This window comes from Dryobates pubescens, chromosome 21 (assembly GCF_014839835.1).
Source record: "Dryobates pubescens isolate bDryPub1 chromosome 21, bDryPub1.pri, whole genome shotgun sequence".
Classification (NCBI taxonomy): Eukaryota; Metazoa; Chordata; class Aves; order Piciformes; family Picidae; genus Dryobates; species Dryobates pubescens.
The window spans coordinates 11,247,413-11,273,849 of NC_071632.1; the positions used below are offsets into that span (position 1 = coordinate 11,247,413).

Consider the following 26,437-nt stretch of genomic DNA (forward strand, 5'->3'; position numbering starts at 1 on the left):
TTTCTTCTCTCTCGACATAAGGAGATAGGCTTGCCACTTGTTTTATGGTTCTGTGTGTAAAGAAGCCAGCCAGGCTCTGAATTCCTCTGTGGGATTTAGAAGGCCCTTAGAAGCTGTTTCCTATAGCTCCTAATTAAGTTTTTTTACAAATCTGACTCAACTGGTATCTTCACATGCTGTGTTCTTGACAGTGGACTAGATCATGGATGATCTGCTGTCATTGCAGCAAATGTGAAAAGACAATGTCCAGCTAAATGCTTTCCCTGTAAAAAATGGCCAGAAAGGTTCATGACTTTTTTAAACTCAACAAAGCAGAAAATAAAAACTGGCTGCTTGTCATTGCCAGTTCTTTTCTGGCTCCTCAGGAGCTGGAGACAAGCTCTGGTAATGAGCAGGACCGAGGAAATGGTCTGGCAGCAGAGGCTACCCAGGCAGGGTCCCCAGTACATAGGGCACAGTTAAGTTAAGTCTTTGTGAGGCTTGGGAGTCTGACTTACGGTGTGAGAAGGTGGCTTTACTGACTCTAAATTCAAGGTGGTTTTCAAGCAGGAGGTACATGTTAGTCTTCTCTCCAAGAGTCTGGATTCTTGTCCTTATTCCCTGGCCTATTCATTAATGCATTTTATAGTAAATTCTAATGGGATAAAATCTGAAATACTCCTTGGGTCAGGGCCAGGATCCAGACTAGAGGACTTCCAGCAAGTCATGCTCTTCCTGTCTTTGTGGATGAAAGTCCAGATTCTCTCCTGATGTTTGCATTTGCTGGAATTTTGAAGGTGAGATTCCAGGGAATGAGTGTTTGGAAATACTGCCATATACATAAATACCCACAGTAGCACAATTCTTTCTGATTCCCAATGCTAACAAAAAAGGAGACAAGCAAAACAGGTACATACCTGACATGCCTAGAAGAGAATTGAGGATAGCTGGTGTCCCATGTTAAAGTCCCCTCTTTTCGTGTCTGTGGGGACCTAGAAATACAATCAATTAATTTCTGATATCCCCAATGGCCTCCTCTCTAGGTGGTGTTAGAGTATGCCTAACACTGGCCACTTCAGGCCTGCATAAACCAGTCAAGAACAACTGTAAAAGACAAACCAACAACCAAACAAGCAGGTCCTGTTCAGGTGGCTGATTTATCTCCTGGCTGCACAGCATTCACAGTCAGACCATTTCCTAGGAGGGCAGGAGACCTGGGTTCAACTCCACCCTCAAAACAAGGTGGCACAATCACCTTTCTTCCACAGCAGGGGCAGCTGAGCAGCAGTGGGATGTTTGTATCTTGGAAGAAGCAAGGAGACTGAAGAAAGAGAATTTAGTCCAGATCTCCTTCAGGCACAGCCCAGGAAGGCTCACTTTGGTCATGGCTTGAATGTCACAATGGTTCCAGGGCTGAACCAGCTCCTAGCTGAAAAGGCAGCAGGGTAGGGAGAGAAAATGCAGTTTCCAGCCTGTGGGACTTGAAATGAAGAAACAACATACGCCTCACTGGTGAGACTCCCTGCTTCACAGCCTTCTGTGTTTGAAAGTTCATTTTCAGTTAATCTCCTCAGACTCCATTTCCTGTCTTCTCCTCTATCTGTGCCTTTGTTCACAAACTCTGAGAATAATGATTTGGAAGGGTAGGCTGTCCTCAGTAATGCAGAGACAACCATGTGCTGGTCTGTATCTGTACTCCTGTGTCTTCCAAGCATTTACTGAGGTTGGAAGTGATCCAACCAGTTCTGTAGAAACAGAGAGTCATTTAGGCGGGAAAGGGCCTCTGGATCTCATCTCATCCACCCCCTGCTCAGAGAAGGGCTTGGCATGGGTGCTAGCCAAGGTTGCTCAGGGCTTTGTCCAGCTGTGTTTGGAGAACGTCCAGGGGTGGGAATTCCAGAGCCTCTGGGCAACCTCTTTCAGTGTTTGACTACCTCCATCATGATTTTTCCCCTTCATCAATGTCAACATTTTGGTAGTGGGGCTGCAGGGATGGCAGTGAGGAGAGTGCCAGAGCTGCCCTGAGCTGCTCACCTCCAGTTCCAGCTGTCTGGGCCCACCACAGGGCACGACTGAGCTCATCCTCAAGGGAATCTGTGGCACCTCTGTGAAAATGCCTTCAAGTGGAGGGTGGTAAACACCAAGCAAAAGGAGAAGTAAGGCCAGAGCAGGAGGAGCAATGTAGAAAAAAAGACCACAGTGAGGGGTAAGGAGGAAAGAGAGAAGACCACACCTGGGCAGAGCCAAGGGGCTGCTTGAACAGGAGCTAAGAGGTGCAACCCAAAAGGAGCTGCTGCCAGTGAAGGAACCACCATGCATATGCTGGCCCCAATCTCCTGGGCCCCCCAGCAGCTCACCAAAGGAGCTGAGCATAGCGTATGGTGAGGGGCCTGAAGAGCAAACAGGGCAGGGGAGGAAGGGGCATCTGAAGGGAAGTGTGTGTTTCCTAAGGGTTGGCTGGTTGTTTTCAGGCTTCTTTGATACCAGAATCTGTAATTAATTGTTCATTAATTGTTGAATCAATTACATTCATGGAAATTCTCTGAATGAACCGGCAGTTTCTGTCCATATCTTACTGGAATTTCTCTTCATACAGCTTGTGACAATCGGTCTTTGTCCTTTGCTAGCACATAGAATTATAGGATCATAGAACAGTCCAGGCTGGAAGGGACCTCCAAAGGTCATCCAGTCCAACCTCCCCGTAGTTAGCAGGGATGTCCCCAACTAGATCAGGTTGCGCAGGGCCTCGTTGAGCTTTGCCTTAGGTATCTTTAGGGAAGGGTCCTCAACCATATAACTAAGAACAGTCTGTCTTCTCTGCACCTTCCTGTAACACAGCTGAATACAGCAAGAAATTCCTCCCCACTCTTGGTCTTCTCCAGGCTGAATCTAGCTCTCTTACCTGATTCACTGTGTGCTCCAGGACCCAACCTTTCAAGGTCCTTCAGTGGTCTCACTCCAGTAAGCTGGTATCTCTCTTGTGCTGGGGAGCTCAGCCTTGTGCACAGTACTGCAGATGAGGTCTCATGTGCTGAATGGGGAAAGATAATCACTTCTGTTGAAGTTCTTTGTAATTCAGCTCGCTCTGTGGTTGGCCATAGTCACCACAAGGTTGTGTTGTTGCCGCATGTTCATATGCTGGTGATTCGTGCTTAGCTGGGTGGTGCTTATAGACTTAAAATGAAATTTATGTGTAAATTCTTATGAATAGAGTGGAGGAACTCACCACTTTTTAAATTTCTGAGCTGCATGAGTACTTGTTTCCAAGTGTGCATTAGTGATAACCCCTAGTTGCTGTGTATTTTGTAGGCAGAAAATTGCTCTGGGATTTCTGTCCTTTCAAGAAATCCCTGCAGCCTAAAATAATTTCAATTTACAACTGCAGAGATATTGTAGAATCCTGTTATTTGAAATGGAATGTGCTGAGATATCATTTCCTGTGAATTTTCCTTCTTTCTTGAAAATGTCAGGAATTCTAGCTCATTTATTCCATTGTTTGAAATATTAAGCATACAAACATTTTGATCTTGCCTCCTGAAGAGAACTGTGGATTTATAAGGAAGACAATAATCAGAAAGAGGGATAAGCTTCAAGACTTGAGTGATAGACACTCATGTAGCTAAAGGCATAGAGCCTTTAGTAGTGAATCCAGAAGCTGAAGCTAGATCTAGGTGGCTACAGTCCCCTAGTGGGAAGAGGAGACAAAAGCCTCAGAAGGATGAACAGCAACAAAAGTAGAGGCTATGGAGTGGGAAGAAGTCCTACATACCACTTAGCAAGAGGAAATGATAACTCTGTGTGGGGTTGAGCATGATTGTGAGTCCTTTTAGCTGGGTGGCTGTATAAGGAAAATTAAGAGGGCATGCACAAAGGAGCTTGGCTTTGCAGACTAGAGGCTAGAGTGTTCATTTGGGAGGTGGGAATGGTTCCCAAACAAGATTAAGAATTTTATCTGAAACAGTCACTCAAGTAGCAAAATAATTCAGGGTAGAAGGTACAAAACCTTCCTAGTGATTCCCTGGTGCTTAGAGGAGCATTGTTGGACAGATAAGTTAGATGGCGGTGAACTGTGCAGTGGACAGTTAGCCACAGCTAACAGTATGTGTCACCATCTCCAGTGCCAACCAGAACAAAGCTAAGTGAATATCATTGGTGCTTTGTTTTGAAACAGCCCACTCATGCTGGTTGAGATAAGTGTGCTCTGGGCCTGCTAAAGCACATTGAATTCATGGGAGTGTGTCTGTCTAGAACCTCATAGGCTTGTCCAGAATGTGTTACTTAATTTTTGAGCCCACAGCACTTTTGGATGTGAACAGGATGGCAACAACATGAGCTCAGGGGTCTTTTAAGATGAAGGTAGAGGAATCTTTTCAGTCCACCTTCCATATTAGGTGACTTCAAGTATCTACATCATGGAATGACTTTCCTAAGTCAGTCAAGTATGTCCTACACCTGTTACTAATGTGTTCTGGGGCCTCACTTTAGCTTTCTTTTTTTCACAGGAAAGCTTTAACTTTAGGTGTTCCTCTGCTTGAGCAGAGGCATTGGACCAGACAATCTCCAGAACTGTTCTGTGAATCTATGAAATCTTTTATTTCCCACACCTTTTGTTGAAATGCCACTTTAGCCGTGCTTGCAAGGAAGGAAGAAATTGGGGACACAAGCCCACAGGTGAGCAGAAGTTATCAACAGTTTTTCCCCTGGGCAATTGTTCATCTGTTTGTTCCTTGTCTTGGAGATACTGCTGTTAAGAATTATAAATAAAGGCTGGAAGCATAGCCTGAACTGCAGAAGTCTGAGATGGATTTAGTTCATTTTGCTAGGAGCCTATAACACATAATATATCTTAGGGGTCCTTTAATTAATGAGCAGCTCTGCCCCTTTGCCTGCCTGCTTCTTAGATGCAGAGGTATCCCTACAGTGGAGTGTTTATCTGTGCCCATGTCCTGGGTTAACACAGCCTGCTTTCAGAAGCCCCCTTCTCCCCACAGACCCAGGAGGGAAAGTAACACAAACCCCTGAGTATGGCTGAGCTAAAAAGCTGAGATAGAGTTTTACTGGAAATGATCTAACACACAATTATCTCATCCTGTTTGCAGACAAGTGCAGCAAAATGCAGAAGCAGTAGAAGAAGCCAGCGATAAAAATGGTTCCCTCCATCCAGGCCTGGCCTGCAGCCAGCCCAGCAGAAAAGCCACATGCCCCAAACCTGGGAACTGGAAGCAGCAACTGGAACTGGAAGCCCCCCATGGTACAGTCTGAACTTCAAGCCCCATGGTGCTGTGCTCCAGCCAGCACTTTCACTTTGAAGCTGGTATGGAATATCATCAGCAGATTCAACTCAACCCATGACATCCTAGTTATGTGTCCACTGCCTGCATTTTTATCTGTAAACATGAATGTGTGTACTTGGTGTGTCTGAGATCTTGCAAGTGGATCCTTTAATTCCTTTGACTTTAGTTATCTGTTGGCTGATGTTGGCCATTTGCACTTCATGATGGTGTGTGTTTGGGATGGAGGTGCATGTCTTGTGTGTGAATGTATGTGGAGTTTCTTAAAAGAGTGAAATATAGTTGCCTGCAAGACTGGCACAGCACTCTGTACTTTTGACCAGTTAGAAGCTCCCTTTCGTAATACATATGTGTATTTAAACAGAGTTATATGGTTGCCTTACCACTTGCATAAGACCCTTATGAGCTGCCAGAAGATGCAGTTACTGTGACAGCTTGTTTGCAGTCTGTAATCCTGTAACAGCCTGCCAACCTGCACAGCTCTGCTCTTTAGCTGAGGGCTGTTAGCCTGTCTAGGAAGAAAATCAGCTTTTCTTAAAGACACAGTTTGGAGTTGCTTCAGCTGTTAGCTGAGGCCTCAAGCTATAATTTGTTAACTGTCAGGTAGAGAGCTTCTGTTGTACTTAATGTTATTACTGTTTTGGTTACAGGCTAGATTTCAATTTAAACAAGTTATTTCTGCATCAAAACTCTTAATTGTTCAATAATTTAATGCTAGGGAAAAGTGTTAATTGTCTGCTTTTGAATTCAAGGAAAGTCAGTGAGGCAGGCAGCTGTAGCAATGCTCAATTCTGTGGATGAGGGCTGGATCAAGGGTGCAAGGGGGTTCCTGGAGCCAGGAACAACTGAAAAAAAGCAAGAAGCCCCTGTACCAGCAACTGTGGGAGATTTAAATGGCCCTAGGGAGCTCTGTGAGCAGGAGCACTGCAAACAGGGATGGAGAGGGCACAGCACTTCGTAGAGCAGTTTGCACAGGAGGGCACATGAGAGGGGCTGTGTACCCTGCTTATAGCCCACAGCCTAAGGAAATACTCTACATCTCTGCCATAATGGTGGACACTTGCCTCAGACTTAAAACCAGTGTTTCTGCAGACAAAGCCCTGATGCTTTCACACAGGTAGAATTGGTAAGAAAGGAGACTTCAGTACAGATGGTAGGTTGCAGTGAGTGCCCAGACTCTTCTCCTGGGGAAAAGGTAATTATCTACAAAAGGTGTGCACAAATTGATCTGTTGTGTCAGGTAGCTGAGTTGCAGGAAAAAGTTAAAAGGCTGCAAAATATTAGAAGGGCCAAGATGGAGATAGGTAAGTGCTCCTGTGGCAGACCCCACAGAGAATGAGGCACCTTGAACCCTGGTGACCCACAAACCCAGGACTCTACTTCAGTTCCCAACCTCAAGCATTACAACCAAAACCAGATAGGAAGCTTTAACAGCTTCCACAAGCAAGGTCTGTATGGAGAAGCTGCACCAACAGCACACAGTGGACACCACAAGAAGAAACCACATGTGCTCATCTGCTGGTCTGATAGGAGTCATGAGAAGTATACTGCCTTCTGGGAGCTAAGATCCAGGACACTGCTGAGTGGGTGTCCCAGCTTGTCAAGAGCACAACCTTTTATCCATTGCTACGCTTTTATGTGGGCACAAATGACACTGTGAGCCAGACTGTGGGCCAAATCAAGAATTCAAAGCCTGAGGGTGCCAGAATCTGAGAGTGTCCAAGTTATCTGTTACTCCATGTTGCCAATCACAGCAGAGTGCAACCAGAAATAGTTGTATAATGCAACTCAATTTGTGGCTGGTGCCTTTGTGAGTGCTTTGGCTTTTATGACAGCGTGACATTCATAGCCTACTAGATAGGGAAGGAATCCACCTGTCTAGTAGAGGCAAGGGAATCTCTGGCAGCAAGCTGGTCAACTTGGCAGAGTCCAAAATAGCAGCAGTCACTAACTGGGGAAGTAAGCCAGGCCAATCAGAACAGCAACAAATGTTCCTTAGGTGCTTCCCAAGATGAGAACCCAAAGACCAGCCACCTTGAGTGTATGTATACCAGTGCATGCAGCCTGGGGAACAAGCGGGAAAGAACTGGAGCTCTGTGCCCAGTCAGAAAGTTCAGAGGAATAACTGAAACCTGGTGTGACAACTCACATAACTGGAGGGCCATGATGGATGGCTATAGGCCATAATGACAAGCATGGAAGAATAGGGGGAGTCATGCTCTGTGTTAAGGAGAACTTTGAATTCTTAAAGTCTGCTGTGGGGGGAGGTTGTAGAAGCCATATCAAATGCCTCTAGGCCAAGACCAGAGGGGTTGTCTCTAAGAGGGATTTTACATTAGACATCTGCTGCTGATCTCCAAACCAAGACAATGAGATTAATGAAGTACTGTTTGGATCTCTTAAACAAGCTTCAGGTCAACAGAACCTGGTTCTCATGGTTGACTTTATCTACTTAGATATTGTTGGAAGAACAGTACAACAGCTCACATCAAGCTCCATCAAGTTCCTGGAACATATAGAGGACTACTTGCACGTGCATGTGTTAGATGTGCCAACCAGGAATAAGGGACTGCTGGACTTGCTACTCACAAGCCAAGAAAACCTGCTTTGTAATACCTTTTTTTGGAGATAGCCTTGGCTGCAGGGATCACAATATTGTGGAGTTTGGGACCTTACTGAGCATACCAGAGGTCAGTACTAAGAATTTAGAATCTAGAATTCTTCTAGATTTTAGAAGAACAAACTTCAGCTCACTGAGAGTTCAGATGGGAGAGATTCTATGAGAAGCTTCCATGGAGAATAAAGGACCTAACATGTGCTGGGAGTTGATTTCAACACTCTCCTGGAAGCACAAAGCCAGTTCATCTCCTTTTAAGGTAAGGGAAGCAGGCAGACCAAGAGTAGGCTTAACTTCTGAGTCTGCTCAAAGCCAAAAGAGAAGTGTACCAGAGAGGCAAAACCAGACAAATATGCATTGAGAAATACAAGGTCATTGCTAGAGCATGCAGATATGCAGTTAGAAGAGCAAAAGCTTGGCTTGAATTGAAATTGGCCAGATAGAGGAAAGGATTCCACAAGTACTACAGAACAAGCAGAAACAGAAGGAAAATACTGGGCCACTGTTGAATGGGAGACATGAATTAGTCACCAGCAGTGCTGGAAAGACAGAGGTTCTCCATACTTTGTCTTTACCAGCACTGTGGGGCCTCAGACTTTGAGAACAAAAGTTGAGGTTGATATAAGCACAGATCCACCATCAATGAAGGAAGAGTTGATATATAAACTTGTACAAGAGTTTGACCCCTACAAATCAATTTCCCCTCACATTATCTACCTGAAGGTCTTAATCTGAGGCTGATGTCATTGTGAGGCCACTCTCCATAATCTTTGAGAAGCTGGGGAGACTGGGGGACATCCCAGAAGGCTGAAAGGCAGCGAATGAGAAGAATCAGAAATAATCACCTCAGGGATGTGGTGGATTCCCCAACACTGGACATGTTTAACATTCAGCTGGAGAGTGTGCTGGGCCATCTTGTCTAGACTGTGCTTTTACCCAAAATACATTGGAGCAGATGATCCTGGAGATCCCTTCCAACCTGGCATTCTGGAACCCTGGCATTTTGAAATTCTGCAATTCCCGAATGCTGGCATTCTATCACTCTAGTGTTCTGGCATTCTGACCTTCTGGTGTTCAGGTATTCTGGCACTGTGGCATTCTGGTGCTCTGGCACTCTCATATTCTATGATGTTTTTGGAAAATGCTTGTTGGTGTTTACTGTAAAGGCTACACATGGCTTTGCTCAGTGGATCAAGGCTAATTCCACTATTTCATCTCTGTATTTATTTTTTAAGTGTAGCTATGCACAATTGTGGTTTGTTTTTTCTAAAGATGCGTAGTCCAGACACCCCACTTTAAGGCATAAAATTAGATGCTATTACTCAATAGTAGAATTGCCAGGGAAACATTTTGAAATAGCTAAATGCAATACCATGAATTGGGAACAGAGAAAGCTGGGGATTTTGACAGGGTGTGGTATTACTTTCCGAGAAGCTGTGATTCTGAAGAGGAAACTGGTAGATAGCAGTTTATTTCAGATCTCAAATGTGTGGGAAAAAGTGTTAATGACATCCTGGCTATACCAAAAAGAATATTGAGTATATAGGGGGGATAATTCTACTGCCTTCATCTGGATTTGCCTAACTTTGACTACTGGAATTGATCTGACTTCCCCAATACAGGCCTTTAGTCTGTTATCCCTGAAGAACAAAGCTGGCTGGCTAGTATAGACTACATGCCTAATATTTAGGTTGCTCAGGTTAAATAGACTAGACTAGACTAGACTAGAATTAACCAGGTTGGAAAAGACCTTTGAGATCATCGAGTCCAACCTATCATCCAACACCATGTAATTAACTAAACCATAGCACCAAGTGCCCGATCCAGCCTCTTACTAAACACCTCCAGTTATGGTGATTCCACCACCTCCCTGGGCAGCCCATTCCAATGGCCAATCACTCCCCTGGTGCAGCTTGAGACTGTGTCCTCTTTTTCTGTTGGTGGTTGCCTGGGAGAAGAGACCAACCCCCACCTGGCTACAACCTCCTTTCAGGTAGTTGTGGACAGCAATGAGATCTCCTCTGAGCCTCCTCTTCATGATGAGGTGGTCAGATTGGTCTAACTCAAGTTGAAAATAATGGCCACAGTTGTGCAGGATTCATTTGAATATTCTTCCCAATACCTAACCAATACCTCAAAATATGGCTTAGCATTTATTGGTTTCAGAGGGTAATTGTGAAAATATAATGGAGGTCACATAGTGAGTTCCTCACTCACGTGATGAACACACATTCTGCTCTGCTGGGGAATGTTAATGGTACCAGTACAGACAGGAATGCTCTTTAGATGGGTAAAATATTGGGATTTTTGAGTCAGCTTCAGACTAACCAACTTGTGCATCAGTCTGGTAATGACATAAATGGGTTACCTTAGTTAAAGAAATCACTAAGTAACTTTCAGTAACCTCAGCAGTCCTAAAAGTGAGTGACTGAGATTTGCAGGTAGGAAATGTAGAGCAGAATCTGAGCTTTTCAGAGTAGGTTACAAAGCTCTTCAGTTGCAGAATAAAGCATTTGTGCTCAGCACAGTGCTTTGTTGCTGTCTTTGTTGGATCCTATGACCATGGAAAACGTAACCCTGTATGTATTCCCCGGCCCATCCAAAACTGTCTTTCCATTACCAAGTCAAATAAGGAGAAAGATGAGTTTGAATAGTTGGGATGAAAACAGATGAGGGAGAAATAAAAAGGCATCTAGCAGAGGCTTCTGAACTTGATCCCTTCCAGAGGTTCTACTGTTTGTTTTGCTTTCAAGAGGGTAGAAGTTTTCAGAAGGAAAGCTCAGTAATGCTTTTCATGTCCTGGTGGACTCAGGAATATTTTGTGACTGTCTTTTGACAAGGCTTTTTGTGCTTGTGTGTTTAAACATTCTTGCTTGATAAAAACAGTGCAGCTGTGGAATCAAACATGAAGCTCAGTTTTTAAGAGTATGGAGTGTTTGTGCTAAGTTTTCACAAGTAGTGCCTTCAACAAGTAGATTGGGCTTTAAACACTAGTCCAGATTTGCTGATATTAAGAGCAAACCAAATGAAGCTGCTATTTTAAAGATGGTCTTTTAAATCATATTCTTAAGAGCATAAAAATGTTTACGGGCTATTTCACAGCAAGGATATCTCCAATTTATTGTTTTACTAACTGTAATCAGATAAGACAGAGATTTTTACTCTTGTCCTGGTTTAAAACCTGATTTTATCAAGAATTTACTGCTTCAGGGAAGTAGTTTTGAACTTTAGCCAGGGTCACAAATACTGTGACTCACTGGCTCTTTTCCTATGGAAGGCGTTAACATCTTCACCACACTGCAGTGTGCGTATTCGAATATGAAACCTCTCAGAATCCTATATAAGTGACTCCCAAAGACCCAGCCTGTCAGTACACCCTACCGGGATAAGGTAAGACTTACACAGCTCACTGGATAACTCTAGAGATGCCAAAGATACATTTTATGTTGTAATCAGGAAGTGCTTATTTTTCTAGGGTATGCTGTTAAAGTGCTAGCATAGGAGTAATGCTTAAAAGTGCCTTTGTAATAAGAGTGTGTGTTAGGCATTGCAGCTTTGGGTTTGCAATGATATTAACCTATGAAACACAGAGACTAGACATTTTGAAGGACTAAAAGAAAACAATTTTAATAGCATTTTAGAGTTTGAATTGTTGGTAAAATAGAATTTACTCTTAGAAAGCTTCTGTTCTCCTTGGTTTTGCTAGGTGGCCTTTTAGCTTTTTCTGTCTTAGCTAAAGGAACTGAGAAGTCAGTTTTTCAACGTGTGAATGTGAGCAGTTGCTTTTAATTTCACATTTCAAAGCAAAGCTCCCAGTAATGGTAGCTATGAATGATGTGTAGGGCTGTGAAACAGACTCATCTCTGCTTTGCTGCCATCAGTCAACAACTGATAAGGGCTCTTTGGCACCTACTGTGGTACCACCGAGAGGAGAATCTGTCACCACTGCCAAGAGTCCCCCCCAATCCCTTTCCACATGAATCTTTTCCTCTTTGTGGGTTGAATCAAGTCTAGGAGGACTGAAGGGTGCTGAGATGGGCATCCTGATGAGTTTCAATTAATCCAATTGAACAGATTTTTCTCTCACAAGTTGCCTTCCCAGCATTAAGCGGGGTAAATCAGCTAAAATCAGCTTTAAATTCTTCTGTTTCATTGAAAAAGTTTGTGGAGTCACTTCACAGCAAATTACTCTCCCTGTGAAACTGCAAATGGGCAGAAAGGGCAGTTACTGGCATGGCTGTAGTGGCACTCCATGCAGACTCTGCATTGTCAGGAGGACAGAAGTCTTGTAGCTTTTGGTGGCTTTGAGCACGGCTGGTGGGGCTTAATCTGGGAGGACAGAGCAAGCTGATTTAGACTAAAGCTAGGCAGCCTTGGAGTCCAGCAAAGCTGAACTCCGAATACAGTTTTCCTTTCCAGGCACATTTCCAGGGTCTGGAAGAAGCACCTCTTGTTCCTTCAGCTACTTGATTGCCTGTTGCCGGTTTGTGTGGTCTGATTTTAGCTGGTAATTTGCAGAGTGAGTCTGGGAGATCTGCCTTGTGAACAGATACAGAGGTTTATGAATGAAGAGTTTGGGGAGTTAGCCAGGGATTTCCTTGTAAAAGTAGGGGAACTAGAAAAATACTGCACAGCTCTGGTCACCTGTGGGGAATGCCTTTGCTTATTATGGCCAAAAATTGATCATTAAGATTAATCAAGCTTGGAACAAGTCTTTGTGTTTGTGGGAAGGTCAACTTTTAACTTATTTGGGGATTTAACCCACACACCGACCAATACCCACTCAGTTCCTGAGAGTGAGCTGTGCTTCCCACCCAACACCTCTTTGGTGTGGATTACCGAATTTTGGTTCATATGTTCTGCTATGGATGGCTCAAACTTCTTGTGCACCTGCTTCCTGGCTGAGCGTGGCAAACTGAAAAATCCCTCATTTAGGATAAATACTACTTCGCAACACCTGAATCTTGAGTATGTTATCAGCATTTTTCTCATACAGCACTGTGCCAGGTACTAGGAAGAAAATTACTATGTCCTAGCTGAAACCAGGACAACCTAAGATTTATATAATGATAAATGCATAGTTGTTTAACCTGACTGACACTTATACCTTTGTTGTGCAGCTCAAAAGATGGAGATTGAGGCTGGAGATGAAATTGCTATTGTTGGAATAGCATGCAACTTTCCGGGAGGTGAGTTTTGGGTAAAAGCAAAGCAGGCTGCTGGGTGAACACTGAAAATCACAGCCACTCACTAATGTTGAGGTGGAGGAAAAGAAGATTCTACCTCTTATAAATACACCTAAATTCTGCCTCTTGTACAAGCTAAAAAGCTGGCTTCAATAAAGAACTGCTAGTGCCTACTGAAATAGCAGCAAGCAGCCTGCAGTAGAGCTGTCTCCTATTTACACAATTTTATTTACAATTGGGCCCTATAAAAGTGCTAGTTGACTTTATATTCTGAGATTAGATGGCTGGCTGAGATTGCATGGGTGGCTGAGAGTAGATGGGTGACTGAGATTAGATGAGTGGAAATGTTTATACAGCTGTGAGAGATTGCTGGGTTCTGGCTGCTGCAGTTAAACTGTCCACACTCTTTGCATTAGTTCAACACAGGTTTAAAAACTCCAGAAAAATTACAGACAATGGAATGCAGTTTGTCCTTGCAAGGCAGCATTCAGCCCTAATGGTGCTAGTCTCTCCCTTTCCTTCTTTTCTTTCTTGCCCTCATGACATTTCAGTTCCTGGCTTCTCGCTGTCCAGGATTCAGTAGAAACCTAGTGGTACAGTGATAACTCTTGTGGCCCACAGCTTGCTGTGAACATGCCTGAGTCTAGTCAAGTGCTAATAAATACATAGCAGCAATCTGGTACCCAAGGATTAAATACAGATTTGGTGCAAGCCATTTGTGGATTCAGACACAGCCAGTAAAGGGACTCTCTTCAGAAAGTTGTTCTTTTGCTGTGTAGTAAGTAGACATGTGATTCTGCTTGATCAACCTAGTGGTGAGAGTTCCCTGTAGGTGTGTATGAGTTTCTGAGTCTGCCAGGGGGGCAGGAGGGAGCAGATAATTTAATCTACTTTTAAACCTTTTCACAACAGGAGATGGCATTGACAATTTCTGGAAAGTCCTGGAGGAAGGCAAAAACTGCACAGTTGAAATCCCCACTGAGAGATTTGATACCAAGGACTGGTATGATCCAGATGAAAACAAGCCAGGGAAGATATGCACAACGCGAGCAGCTCTGCTGGATGAGTGAGTCTGTTCCACTGCTGTGCCACTGGGTTTTGTTTTGTGCTTAGTCTGATGTGTTCAGCTGTGCAGAGGGTGCAAGGCACAAGAGAGCTTGTCAGTGGGCCCCAGAACTGGCTTTCTTTTCTCTCCCATGAAGAGATTTCCTGGTCTGTGACACTGATGAGCAACTTTAGTTGCAGGCCATGTTCAGCACAGATATTTGTGGCTGGGCACACATAGGGCCTATGATTCCATAAACCAACATGAATGTAAACACTCACCATGTCTCCTGTCACTTGTAGGAGTGTCTGAATTTTGAGTGCACAGAAATTCACATCCATTGGGCATGAAGTGGTATAGTTTGGATCTGAGATGGGCTCCAGCCTGTCACATAATTATTACTGCTTATAGCACTGTGGACCACAGAGGAAAGTGGCAGGGTATGGACTCTGAGCTTTAAGAATTGCCTGCCAAGTCTTCTCCAGTTTCAGCCTGAAGGTTAACGAGCTTTGCTGGAACTCAAGACCTTATCCTGTGCTTGTAGGGACAAGTAGCTGTAATTGGGGGGCAAATGTGACAGCTTAGGAACAAAGTAAGGAAGTCTGGTTTTGCTAGACAGTCAGGGAATCACAGACTTATTGTGAGTGTTGTACCTACTCGTAAATCTCAACTCCTCATAGTTCTTATTTACTCTAAGTCACTCCTCCATAGTACTGAGAGAGTATGTATGTGTAAGTATCAGATAAAGAGAGCAGTGAAAGAGAAAATCTGGAGGAGTAAACTGCACATACACAGATAAAATATTTGGAGTTTATTGTTAGAGAAGTATGAGCATCTCTAGAAAATATCTGAGCTGGTCCTCTGCTTAGTATCTTGCAATAACTTAGAAGACATTATTTAGAACTTGTTGCTTAAGCCACATTATAGCACAGTCACTGTAGATTTTCTGCAGATTTTCATAATCTGAGGAGTCCTCTTGGTAGTGGTGGGATAAGCACATGACTAAAGATGTCTAGGAGTAGGCCCATAACTCTGAAATGAAGATCCACTGATAAAAATTTTTATGTTGTGGTGGGACATGAAGCATCCTTGGCCTATCAACATTTTCTTCTGCTCTGGTTTTCATAATATTGCAGAATATGTGCACTTTGAGTCCTGAAGTGGATGCGTATTGTCCATACATTGTAGCATGTTCTGGTCTGTGTCTTTTAGGTTCAATTCATTTGACAACCACCTGTTTGGCATTAATAACACAGAAGCCGAACGCATGGATCCGCAACAGAAGTTACTGATAGAATGCACGTACAAAGCACTGGAGGATGCAGGAGTCCCTGTAGAAGCTGTCAGTGGCACCAAAACAGGTGTTTTTATTGGTAAGATGAAAATGTTATGGTGAAGAAAGCCTGGGTGAATGTTTTAAAGATTGGAGCACTCCTGTGTAAACTTCACCTACCTAACTAGCACTGGAGGTGTAGGGCTGCTGCACTGTGCCACTACTTGTAATTTTTGGGTCTCAGTAAGGATTACAGGGCTGCTCTAGAAGTTCAAGATACAATTCACATACATATTTTTGGTGCTCTTCTTAGACTTGAATTGGTCTGGTGGTTGGACTAGATGATTGTTGAAGGTCACTTCCAGCTGAACTGCTCCAACTGTTCTCCACCCCTTTTGTTCACTGGGGTTAAACTGACACATATTGGATATTTTTGCAGGTCTTATGAATCGAGACTATGAAATTGTAACAAGCAGAGCAGTGAGTGAAATCAATCATTATGATGGTACCGGAACAGCAATGAGCATTGCTGCTAACAGAGTCTCCTTCACGTTTAACCTGACTGGGCCATCGCTGGTGATCGACACTGCATGTTCATCTTTTCTTTTTGCTCTGCACTACGCCTTGCGAGCCATTAAGTCAGGTAATAGGGCCGAAGAGGTGCTGGACAAGGGGAAAGACAACTGTTTGTGTCTCTCACCCTGCAGTTCTCAACCTGAGCACGCTTCTGTTTCACTCCAGGAGACTGTGAGGCCGCAATCTGTGGTGGAGTGAACTGCATAATAGATCCCCGCACCTTTGTATCTCTCAGTAAAGCAAAAATGATCTCTCCAGAAGGCATAAGCAAACCGTTCTCCAAAAAGGCAGATGGGTATGGAAGGGGAGAAGGCTGCGGTGTTGTTTTCCTCAAACCTCTGAAAAAGGTAAGAGAGCTTGAGGAGCAGTCTAAAATAAGCCCGATGGCTTACCTGAGTTTCGTATCTTCAGCTCTAAACGTTGCTCTTCCAGAAGAGATTTTATAAATCAAGCTTAGGATGAATGAGGCACATATTAAGCATGAAGCATTGAGGCACTTCCCCTACCATGGGGCAAGGATCACACATTTACAATTAGTTTCTGTCTGTTCTTGGGTTTGTTGTTTTGTTTTCTGGCATCTGGAGAAAGCCTGTGAAGAGTAAAGATAATTGTACCTTTTCATGAAACAGGCAAAGGAAGACTACAGCAAAATCTGGGGTGTGATAAACATCAGTGCTGTAAATCAGAACGGCAGGTCCACGACTCCAATCACAAGACCTTCTCAAGTGGAGCAGGAGAAGCTGCTGCGCAGCATTTACGAAAGCCGCGTGGATCCCTCGGTGCTGCAGTACATTGAAGCCCACGGTACAGGAACCGCTGCTGGAGATCCTACTGAAGCTGAAAGCCTAGGCAATGTCATCTGTAAGAAGAGATCTTCACAGGTTTCCCTTCTGAGAATTGGTTCTGTGAAAGGCAATATTGGCCACACGGAATCAGCTGCTGGAGCAGCAGGGTTAATCAAAGTGCTCCTGATGATGCATCACGAGAAGATCGTTCCATCCTTGCATTACTCAAAGGAGATGAGCAGCATCGACACAGAGAAGTTAAACCTTACCATTCCCACTGCTGTAGAGCCCTGGGAAGAATCCAGCGAGTATGGAAGAGTAGCTGGCATCAACTGCTTTGGATTTGGAGGAACCAACGCTCACATAGTGGTGAGGCAGGTCAAGCAGCTAGAGCCCCTGCCAGCCTTTAGGAGGCCCCTCGAATTAGTTCTGCTGTCAGCAGCATCAAGCAAGTCCCTTCAGATGACAATGGCCGACATGGCTGAGCAGCTGAGCACCAGAAACTCCATCACTCTCCCCAGCCTGGCCTATACGTCTGCCTGCAGAAGAAGCCACGCCAGCCACAGGTACCGAAGAGCTTTTCTCACAAATTCTCTGCAGCACTTGCAGCAAGAGGTTGTGTCGGCAGCAAGCGCTGAGCTCCCCATGTTGAAGGGGGAGCCACAGCTGGTGTTTGTCTTCTGCGGCAACGGAGTGACGCTGCCAGAGTTCAGCGAGACCCTGCTGAGCTCAGAGCCTCTGTTCAGAGACAAGTGCAAGGAAATAGAAGCTCTTTTCCAGAAACAGGCTGCCATCAGCCTGCTGCCAGCAGGAGGTCACAGTCCGCAGGATTTGCTGAACCCAGCGCTTGCCCAGCCCCTGCTTTTCACCCTGCAGGTGGCCTTAGCTTCCCTTCTGAAGTACTGGGGCGTTAAGCCAGTGGCTGCCATCGGCCACTCGGTAGGGGAAGTGGCTGCTGCACACTTTGCTGGGTACCTTTCCCTGGCAGATGCAGTCAAAGTGATTTACCATCGGAGCCGGCTGCAGGCAAAGACGATTGGGGGCAGAATGCTGGTGGTCGGCAACATCCCTGTCGAAGAGATCGCGGAACGCCTGCATCGCTACTCGGGAAAGGTCTGCATTGCAGCTTTCAACAGCCCCCTTTCCTGCACCTTGTCTGGGAATGCAGACGCCATGGATGCTGTCCAGAGAGATTTAGCTCAAGCTTTCAGCCAGAGAAAGATCTTTCTTCATGTTTTAAATGTCCCAGCTGCGTACCACAGCCCCAGCATGGACACCATACTAGAGGAGCTGGAAGCGAGCCTCCAGCCTTTAGAAAAACAGAAGGGGGAGATTGAAGTGATTTCAACGCTGACAGGGCTGGCTGCTTCTGAAACTGACTTTGCTCTAGGCAAGTTCTGGGCCCAGCATACTCGTGAGCCTGTTGCTTTCACCCAGGCCATCAAAACTGCAGCTAAAGACAGGGAGAATGTGGTGTTTGTGGAAATAAGTCCTCACCGAGTACTGCAGCGAAGCATCAAGGAAACTCTGGGGAAAGACACAAAGGTTTTCTCATCCTTGCAGTCTGGTACAGAGGATCAGACACTCTTCACCCTGGTAGGAAACCTCTTTGAACTGGGGTACAATCCCAACTGGCAGCACTTCTGTGATGGCTATCAAAGTGTTCCTGTGGCCATTCCACGGTATCAGTTTGACCGCAAAAAACTCATGGCCTGTCTGGACATCCACCTACAAGCCAACCAAAGAGGTGTCAGCTCCAGCCACCCTTTGATTTATGGCATGGGCAGTAACAAGATGGAGTTTGGCTGCCTGGTGTCCCAGGACACAACGTCATACTTATATGAGCACAAGAACAACGGTGTGGCTTTAGTCCCTGGTGCTTTTTACGTGGAGCTTGGTCTAGCCTCTGTGTTGAGCAGCTCAAGTCCCAGAGTGCCTCTGAGTAGTTGCCAGATGAGCATCAGTTTTTCTGCGCCGTGTGTTCTGACACAGAGTTCCCAAGTCTTGACTATCAAGCTGAATCCACAAAAGGCAGTGACAGCCTTTGAGATCCTCTCTTCCTCCAATGCAGTTTATGCTTCAGGCCAAGTTGCCAAGGGTCCTGAAGCTGCGGTGGAAGAAAGCGCCATCTCCTTCCAAGACGTCTATCAAAGATGCAGGTCAGTGATTAGCGGAGAGGAGATTTACGAATCGCTGTCTCAGGTTGGCTTTCAGTACGGCTCCATATTCAGGCAGCTGAGTGATGTGCATTATTGCCAGGAACTGAAGGAAGCTATAACGAGCATCAAGGTGAACAGGGAGACCCTCAAGGAGATGTACAACTACTGCATCCATCCAGTGCTGCTGGACTGCTTTCTGCAGATGACTGCTGTCTTGACCTCAAGGACATTGCAGTCCAAAGCAGGCTTTCCTTCAGGGATAGGCAGCCTGGTGGTGCTGCGACCGCTGGAGGAAGAGATGATGATATACATGAGAACGAGCAAATCCTTTGGGAACAGCCTAGAGGTCTGTGGATGCTTCATGGACAAGCGTGGCTCCATTTTGGCTGAACTGAAGCGCGTGGCCATCACATTCATGAAGCAAACCTCTTCCAGAGACAATGAGTTCATGTTTGAAAACAAGTGGAAAGAAATCTCTCTTTCACAGACAGTTGGACATCTTGGGGCTTTGCCCAGAGTGCTGGTGTTTGCTGACAAGTTTGGGATAGCTGAGCAGTTGAAAAAGTACTTGCATCCCAATTCAAGGTATGTCCTGTATGAAGACTGGGAAGCCCACCTGGAAGGCAACGCACAGAATAAAATGAGATCGGAGGTTGAGGATTATGAAGAAATTCTGTTCCTGTGGGGAATTCAAAAGTTAAATGAGAATTTCCCAAGCCAAGTGGTAGCTGAAATGGCAAAGTGTTGTGAAGCCTATCGCCAGGTCATTGTGGCACTAAGAGAGAAAGTGTCCCGCTGTACAGTGCGAGTGATCACCTACAGAACAACAGAAAGATATGTAGACCACCTGAACTGTGGGTTTGCCATGTATGGCATGACCAGAACTTGTGCTGTTGAAGTTCCAGAAATTGCCTTTCAGATGATTGACCTCAGCTCTACCAGTTCCCTGGACATCTCAGTGCTAGCAGACGTTCTTGTCAAATACAAAGTTGCAGACTACCCAGAAGTTTGCATCAGCCACGGAAGAATTTATGTGGCAGAAATCAGACGCACACCTTTTGTCGATGCAGACTGCAACCAACCCATCAAATCTCCCCAGAAGTCAGAAACGTTCACTTTGTACACTTCTGATCCCTACACAGCCAAAGACTTGTCTGCTGAATTATACCCCAGCTCTGCCACTCCTCCTGACAAACAGAGTGTGGAAATCCAAGTGGATAAAATATGTCTCCACTCAGAAGATTATTTTCCCATCAGTGTTTCTAGTCGAAACTTTGGCAACACACTGTACTGGAATTCACAAGCAGTAGACAAACATGGGCTGCTAGTGCTTGATTTCAGTGGCACAGTAACAGCAACAGGCAGCGATGTGAAGAAGGTTAAAGTTGGAGATCAAGTGGTTTTATGCTATCCTGCTGCTGCCTCATCCAGAGTTCGGGTTCCAGGGACAGTTTGTTTCAATGTAAAGAAATTCCCATGCTTTCAGAGTGTCCCTTGTATGTCATACTTTATCATTGCATGGGAGATCTTCCATCAGAGGTTACCCAAGGGGAAACATGGCAAAACACTGGGTATTATTTCTACAGAGACATCCTCAGTTTTGTGCCAGGTTCTTTCTGCGGCAGCAGAAGAGATGGGTTGGAGAGCAGTACTTGCAGAGCCCACTGCTGGTAAGTTCCATGACATAAATTTATGCAATGCCCTTGTTGTTCTGCCACCAGCAAAGAGGCTGTCTCAGGAGGATCTGTCTCGCATGTACTTGCTTAAGGATGTGGTGATAGTGTGTGGGAATCCACAGTCTGATTGTATTCAGAATGTCAGTGAAATTGATCATGAAAATGTCACCTTCCATATCCTTACACTTAGCAGCATTTTCCAGAAAGCATCTCTAAAGGACCTGCAAAAGACTGTGCATGCATGGATCAGTTCTCTGGAAATGAAATTGTTTAGACATCTATCAGGTTCTGTTTTTCAGCAGACTAAGAGCTTTGAAAGGGTGAACTCTGTGATGTCCTATTTTACCTGCAAATCTGTCCCACTTGCCGTACTGAGAAGGCAGAAGGACATCACTGTGTCTTCAGATATACCAATCTATGAGCCCCCAAAGAAGCTGTTCAAGCGGAGTGCTATTTATGTAGTAGTTGGAGGCCTTACTGGGCTTGGCTTTGAGACAGTGAAATTCATAGCTGAGCATGGAGGAGGGTGCATTGCAATACTCTCCAGGAGAATGCCAAGCAATGAGAAGCAAGAAGAGCTGAATGTTTTGAGACAGCACTATAAAGGGAGCAAAGTGGTATTTGTGCAGTGTGATGTTACTTCAACCAGTGATGTTGAGAAAGCTTTCCAGTCCATTGTGAACATCTTTGCAGGGAGCCCAATTAAAGGTGTGTTTCAAAGTGCTGTAGCTTTACATGATGGCCATCTTGAGGTTTTGACCTTGGCTGACTTTCAGGAAGTGCTGAACCCCAAAGTAGCAGGGACTCTAAATCTTCATTTGGCTACGAGAGGCCAGCAGCTTGACTACTTTGTGTGCTACTCCTCTGTTACTTCCTTTCTCGGCAACTCCACCCAGACAAACTATGCAGCTGCAAACTCTTTCTTGGATGTCTTCTGCCTCTACAGGAGGAACTGTGGGCTTTCAGGCCAATCCATTAACTGGGGTGCTTTGAACCTTGGTATACTACTCAATCAAAGCCATATCCAGAACATCCTGGAATCCAAGGGCATAGACATTCTGCAAGTGCATGAAATCCACGAGTATCTCAGGAAGACCTTGCTTGTGAATAACCCTCAGCAAGCTGTTGTCAAATTAAACTTCCAAGCTTTATTTCATCATGTTTTCTCTCGGATTGCTTCAGTCAAAAGTCGCTTCATGTCGATTCTGTTAGAAGAATTCAGTGACAAGATTGAAACACGTGAGGAAACCCAAGCCCAGGATACTGCCTTAATCAAACCTGAAGACTACATCACCTTAGTGGTGAGTGACATCACAGGATCAAATGCAGATGACCTAACCATGAACACAACACTTTTGTCTTTGGGCATTGACTCCATGTTAGCTATGACAATTCAGAACCGTGTCTTTCAGGAGAGGAAGGTGGACATACCTCTTCTGAAACTGCTGGATCCTCACACAACTCTGTCAAGTTTAGTAGTAGTTTTAGAAGAGAAAAGCAACGAAAGCGAAGCAGTTCAGGAAAACAACGATGCAGTTGAAAGTGCAGAAAATGAGAGTCGTCTGTAGGAGTCTTCTTCGTAGAGGACCTGTGTAAATCTGATGATACCTGGACCCTTTGTGGTATCTCAGAACCTGCCACTGCAGACAGTAGAACATCCTCTAGTGCTTAATGTACTTTCCTGCACTGACCCAGAGAAAACCTCCCTCTTGAGGTTCTTCTGCCATTGTGCTAGATGTATCCATTTCAGTCATTTGTTTGTCTTGTTACTTTCAATATTTTGTACCTTCATTTTTCTATATTTTGAACTTGAAGCAGTTCAATTAATCCCCACATACACATATCCATGTGGCAACTTTGTTCAATACACATTGCATTTTAAAGACCATAAAAATCTTAATTAGAGTGTTCTGTTTGCAGCTATAAATGATGAATCTACATGTGAAGCAACATAGAATTATCACAGCTTTGGTCATGATTTTCTCCTGAATGCTTTCTTACTTTTTATGTATTATCAAATGCCCAGAAATGTGGGTCTCTTTTTGAAAGACTTCTAGATGATGTGAATTTCAAAGGTTTGTTCTCTTTTTTCCCCCTTTATGTCTGCAAAAATATTAACAGTTTTCCAGTTGCAAAGTATATAGTAAAGCAACTGTTCTTGTTTATTCATTAACCACTTTTTATGAAAATCCAAATAACCAAGAATAATAAATTACATTTAAAAGGAAAACCTAAAGTGCATGTTTGTGTTATTTTTTTTCATCCCTCATCTGCTCTTCTAGTTCTCCTTTTCTTAAATCCTAACTCTTGCCCTTGTTTAACAAGCAAATACAGCTCTTACCCAAAGACACTGAAGGAAACTTTGTAGTGTCTTAATGTGGGACTGGTGTTCTTGTATTGTTTCTCCCTTTTAGATCTAATTATCATTGACTCTGAGATGTCCCTTGTAGCTCTCATATTCTTCTCCAGTGCACAGAGCATCCCTGGACTATGATACCCCTGAAACTAACTCTTCGCCAGGCCAGTTAAGCCCACTTCCCTCAGCTTCTCACAGCTCTGAGGCACCAGCCCCTAGTCATCTACAATACTGTGCCCAGTTATTGGCTCCCCCGTTCAAGAGCGACAGGGATCTACTGGAGAGTGTCCAATGGGGCACCGTAAGGATGATCTGGGGACCTGACCATCTCTCCTGCGGGTGAGCGCAGGGGGTGCGGAGGGCCCGGTTCAGGCGGCAGTTCCGCGGAGCCGAGCTCTCCGGTGGCGGTGCGACCCGCTCCCTTGCCGCCTCTCTGCCGCAGGGGTGGCGAAACCCCTTTGTATTCGGGAGGAGGCGGACGCCCAGAAGCTATGGCGCCCACCCTCTGTTGAATGCTTTCCTTTGCCGATATGCAAGGTACAGGCGGCTGCGAGGTTCCCCTCAAGCGCCTATGACCGGCCAAAACGGGCAGGGGAGGCGCCGGGTGCGGCCGGTCACCAGCCGGCGCCGGCTTTTCTCTTCCCGCCTTTTTTCCCCCCCCAGTTGCACCTTGTGACAGGACAGGGCGTAATGGATATAAACTACAGCACAGGGGGTTCCACCTCAACATGAGGAGGACCTTCTTTGCTGTGAGGGTGACAGAGCACTGGACCAGGCTGCCCAGAAAGCTTGTGGAGTCTCTTCTGGAGACTTTCAAGACCCATCTGGATGTGCTCCTGTGCGACCTGTGCTAGACTCTATGGTCCTGCTCTGGCAGGGGGGTTGGACTCTGATCTTTGGAGGTCCCTTCTAAACCCTAATATCCTGTGATTCTTGAAAAAAGACTGCGAGACCAGGGGCTGTTTAGTCATGAGAAGAGAAGGCTGAGAGGGTACCTTATCAATGTCTATAAATATCTGAGGGATGGGTGTCAGGATGAAGGTGATGGTCTCTTTTCAGCGGTGCTCAGTGGTAGGACAAGGAACAACAGGTACAAGCTGGAACACAGGAGCTTCCACCTCAACACAAGGAGAAATTTCTTTACAGTGAGGGTGGCAGCACTGGAACAGGCTGCCCAGAATGGTTGTGGAGTCTCCCCTGGAGACTTTCAAATCCCACCTATTCCCGTGCGGCCTGCCCTGGGTGATCCTGCTCTGTCAGGAGTGTTGGACCAGATGGTCCCTAGAGGTCCCTTCCAACCCCTAATATTCTGTGATTCTGTGATTGTTATGGCCTTCTGCTGAACTGACTCAAGCTTATCTATATTTTTCTCATACTGGCAGGTCCATACCTGGACCAGGGTTCCTGCTGTGGTGTAATGAGTATAGTGCAGTGAATAAAGGTGAAGAATCACTTTCCTCAACCTACAGAATGTGCTCCTGTTGGTTGTTAGCCTTCACTGCTGCCAGTGTGTGCAGCCAATTCCTGCTTGGTCACTGCTTTTCAGGACCGTCCAGTTCTGGTCATCCAAGCTGCTCCCAGCCAGTAAGTCCCCAGCCCATAGTGTTGTGGAGCCTAACTATCTCACATGCAGGAGTAGTGCAGGGGGCTTTCCATCCCAAGTGCAAGGCCTTGCATTTGGCATGGTTGAAATTAATGGGCATTTTCTCAATCTACTTGTCCCTCCAAAGAGCAGCCCTCCCCTTCAATGTGGCCACCAAATTCATAAGGCATGATTTGCCAATGATTCAGTGATTTGAAGGCCATTAGTTGTCTTTCTCTAGACATGCTTTGATTTGCCCAGTAGGCTTCTAGTATTGTGGTTATTGTGCTCTGCCCAGATACTTTCTTTGGTAATCTAAGAATTAAGCCATAAGCATGTGAAGCACACTGAAAACCTTCATATAATTTTTATATAGATCATATTACTATTACTTCAAGGTGTTGACAGTTGTTTGGTGATGCCCTACATTTGAAAAAGCAATCTGTTGTCACTTCAAAACAAAGTCATCCACCCTGTGTTTTGTAAGTCACTATTGCGTTATGTTGATAGAAGCAGAAGTGGAGATGATTTTGTGAAACTAGAGAAGAAATGAGGAAGAGAGAAGAAAAGGAGACAGAGCTTGACAGGGTCATGTCAAGCAAGACATCTCCAGCGTTTGCATCCCCAGCTCCTGAGACGAGTGCATACATGGATGAATGTAGGCAGCCAAGTTTTGATGTTAAGTAGATACGAGAATCTCTCATGCATGGTGCAGTTGTAACTGAACCTATTTAGTTTAGTCTTGATAAAGATTCTTTGAAACTGAAACACCAACTTCATCTGGCTGCAGCCAGTGCTGCTCTTTGGCCAAAGCAATCACTCTTCTTCAAAGCAGCACTGTGAAAGCTGGATTTTCATAATCTACTGATGGTGCTTGTATTGTGAGGGTTTGCTGAAGGAGCTCATATCTTCTGTGGCTTTTGGTTTTGACTTCTTCTGGGGATTTGTCATGAATGTCCCAGAGATTAGAACACTTGAATGAAAACAAGACAGTTGCCAGCCCCCAAACATATAGTAAGAAACCTGATCTTGAAAAATGCTCTGGCAGAGTGAGTTTCAGCTGCAGCCGGGGCAATTTGAATTTTTTTCTGACAGCAGCAGTTTGTAATGCAGGGTAAGACAGCAACGGCAGAGCCCTGACTAATCTTCCATTTGTCTCTGACAAATACATAGGATATGTGACCAGAAATATAGCCTAGAAAATCCACACAGATGACATATTTGATATCCTGAAAGTAGCAATGAGCTGGAGCAGAAGGAAAAGTTACCCACAAGCAACAGAATGGACTGCAAAAACACAGAAGCAATCCACAGTGCCATGGGAGCAGTGATTAAGTGCTGTTCTCTATTACCAAACATCATAACTGGAACACAAACAGGACCTTGAAGTTCTTGCTTATGCTTCTGGATTAGTTTAAAAGGGCTGTTTTTGATTCATTAGCTGCTATCAAACATAATTGTTGGAAGAAAACTGTAGCTGTCATTGCCTCCTGAAAAATGATGTTTTGATCAAAATCTGAATGGCAATTAGGCAAATCACTTGTGGAAAAAAAGAACCTGTATCTCTGTTTAACAGAAGGCTTTTAGTGACAATGTTGTTTGGTCTTTGCAATTAATCTCAGACAGAGTTACTGCATGGGGTATATTTGTAAAGATTCTGTGCTCTCAGTTTCCAAACTCTCAGTCCTGTTATCAGAGGAAAGATCCCATTAGCAAGATCCATATTCAGTAATAAGATAATTACGACTCCAGCACAGTACTTGGAAAGCTTAATTTTTCAGTCAGAGCCTGAAGTGATATAAAATGTAGCCAAACTGCTAAAACAATTGTCTCCCCTTCCTCGGGTACAACCACAAATCCAATTAGTCAGATATGTTCTAAACAGCAGCGACATAAATACAGAAATAATGGC

The 26,437-nt window shown here is 44.8% G+C and overlaps 1 protein-coding gene across 1 annotated transcript; it reads left to right on the top strand.

Moving 5' to 3' along the window:
* Positions 1–12,960: 12,960 nt before the first annotated feature.
* LOC104298528 (mycocerosic acid synthase-like polyketide synthase) lies at positions 12,961–22,176 on the top strand. The gene is given in 7 exon segments (XM_009898613.2): positions 12,961–12,993; positions 12,995–13,076; positions 13,986–14,139; positions 15,331–15,491; positions 15,831–16,034; positions 16,133–16,314; positions 16,597–22,176. Coding segments are annotated over 7 exon segments (6,375 nt in total). The 3' UTR covers positions 22,156–22,176.
* The last annotated feature ends 4,261 nt before the right edge of the window (positions 22,177–26,437 follow it).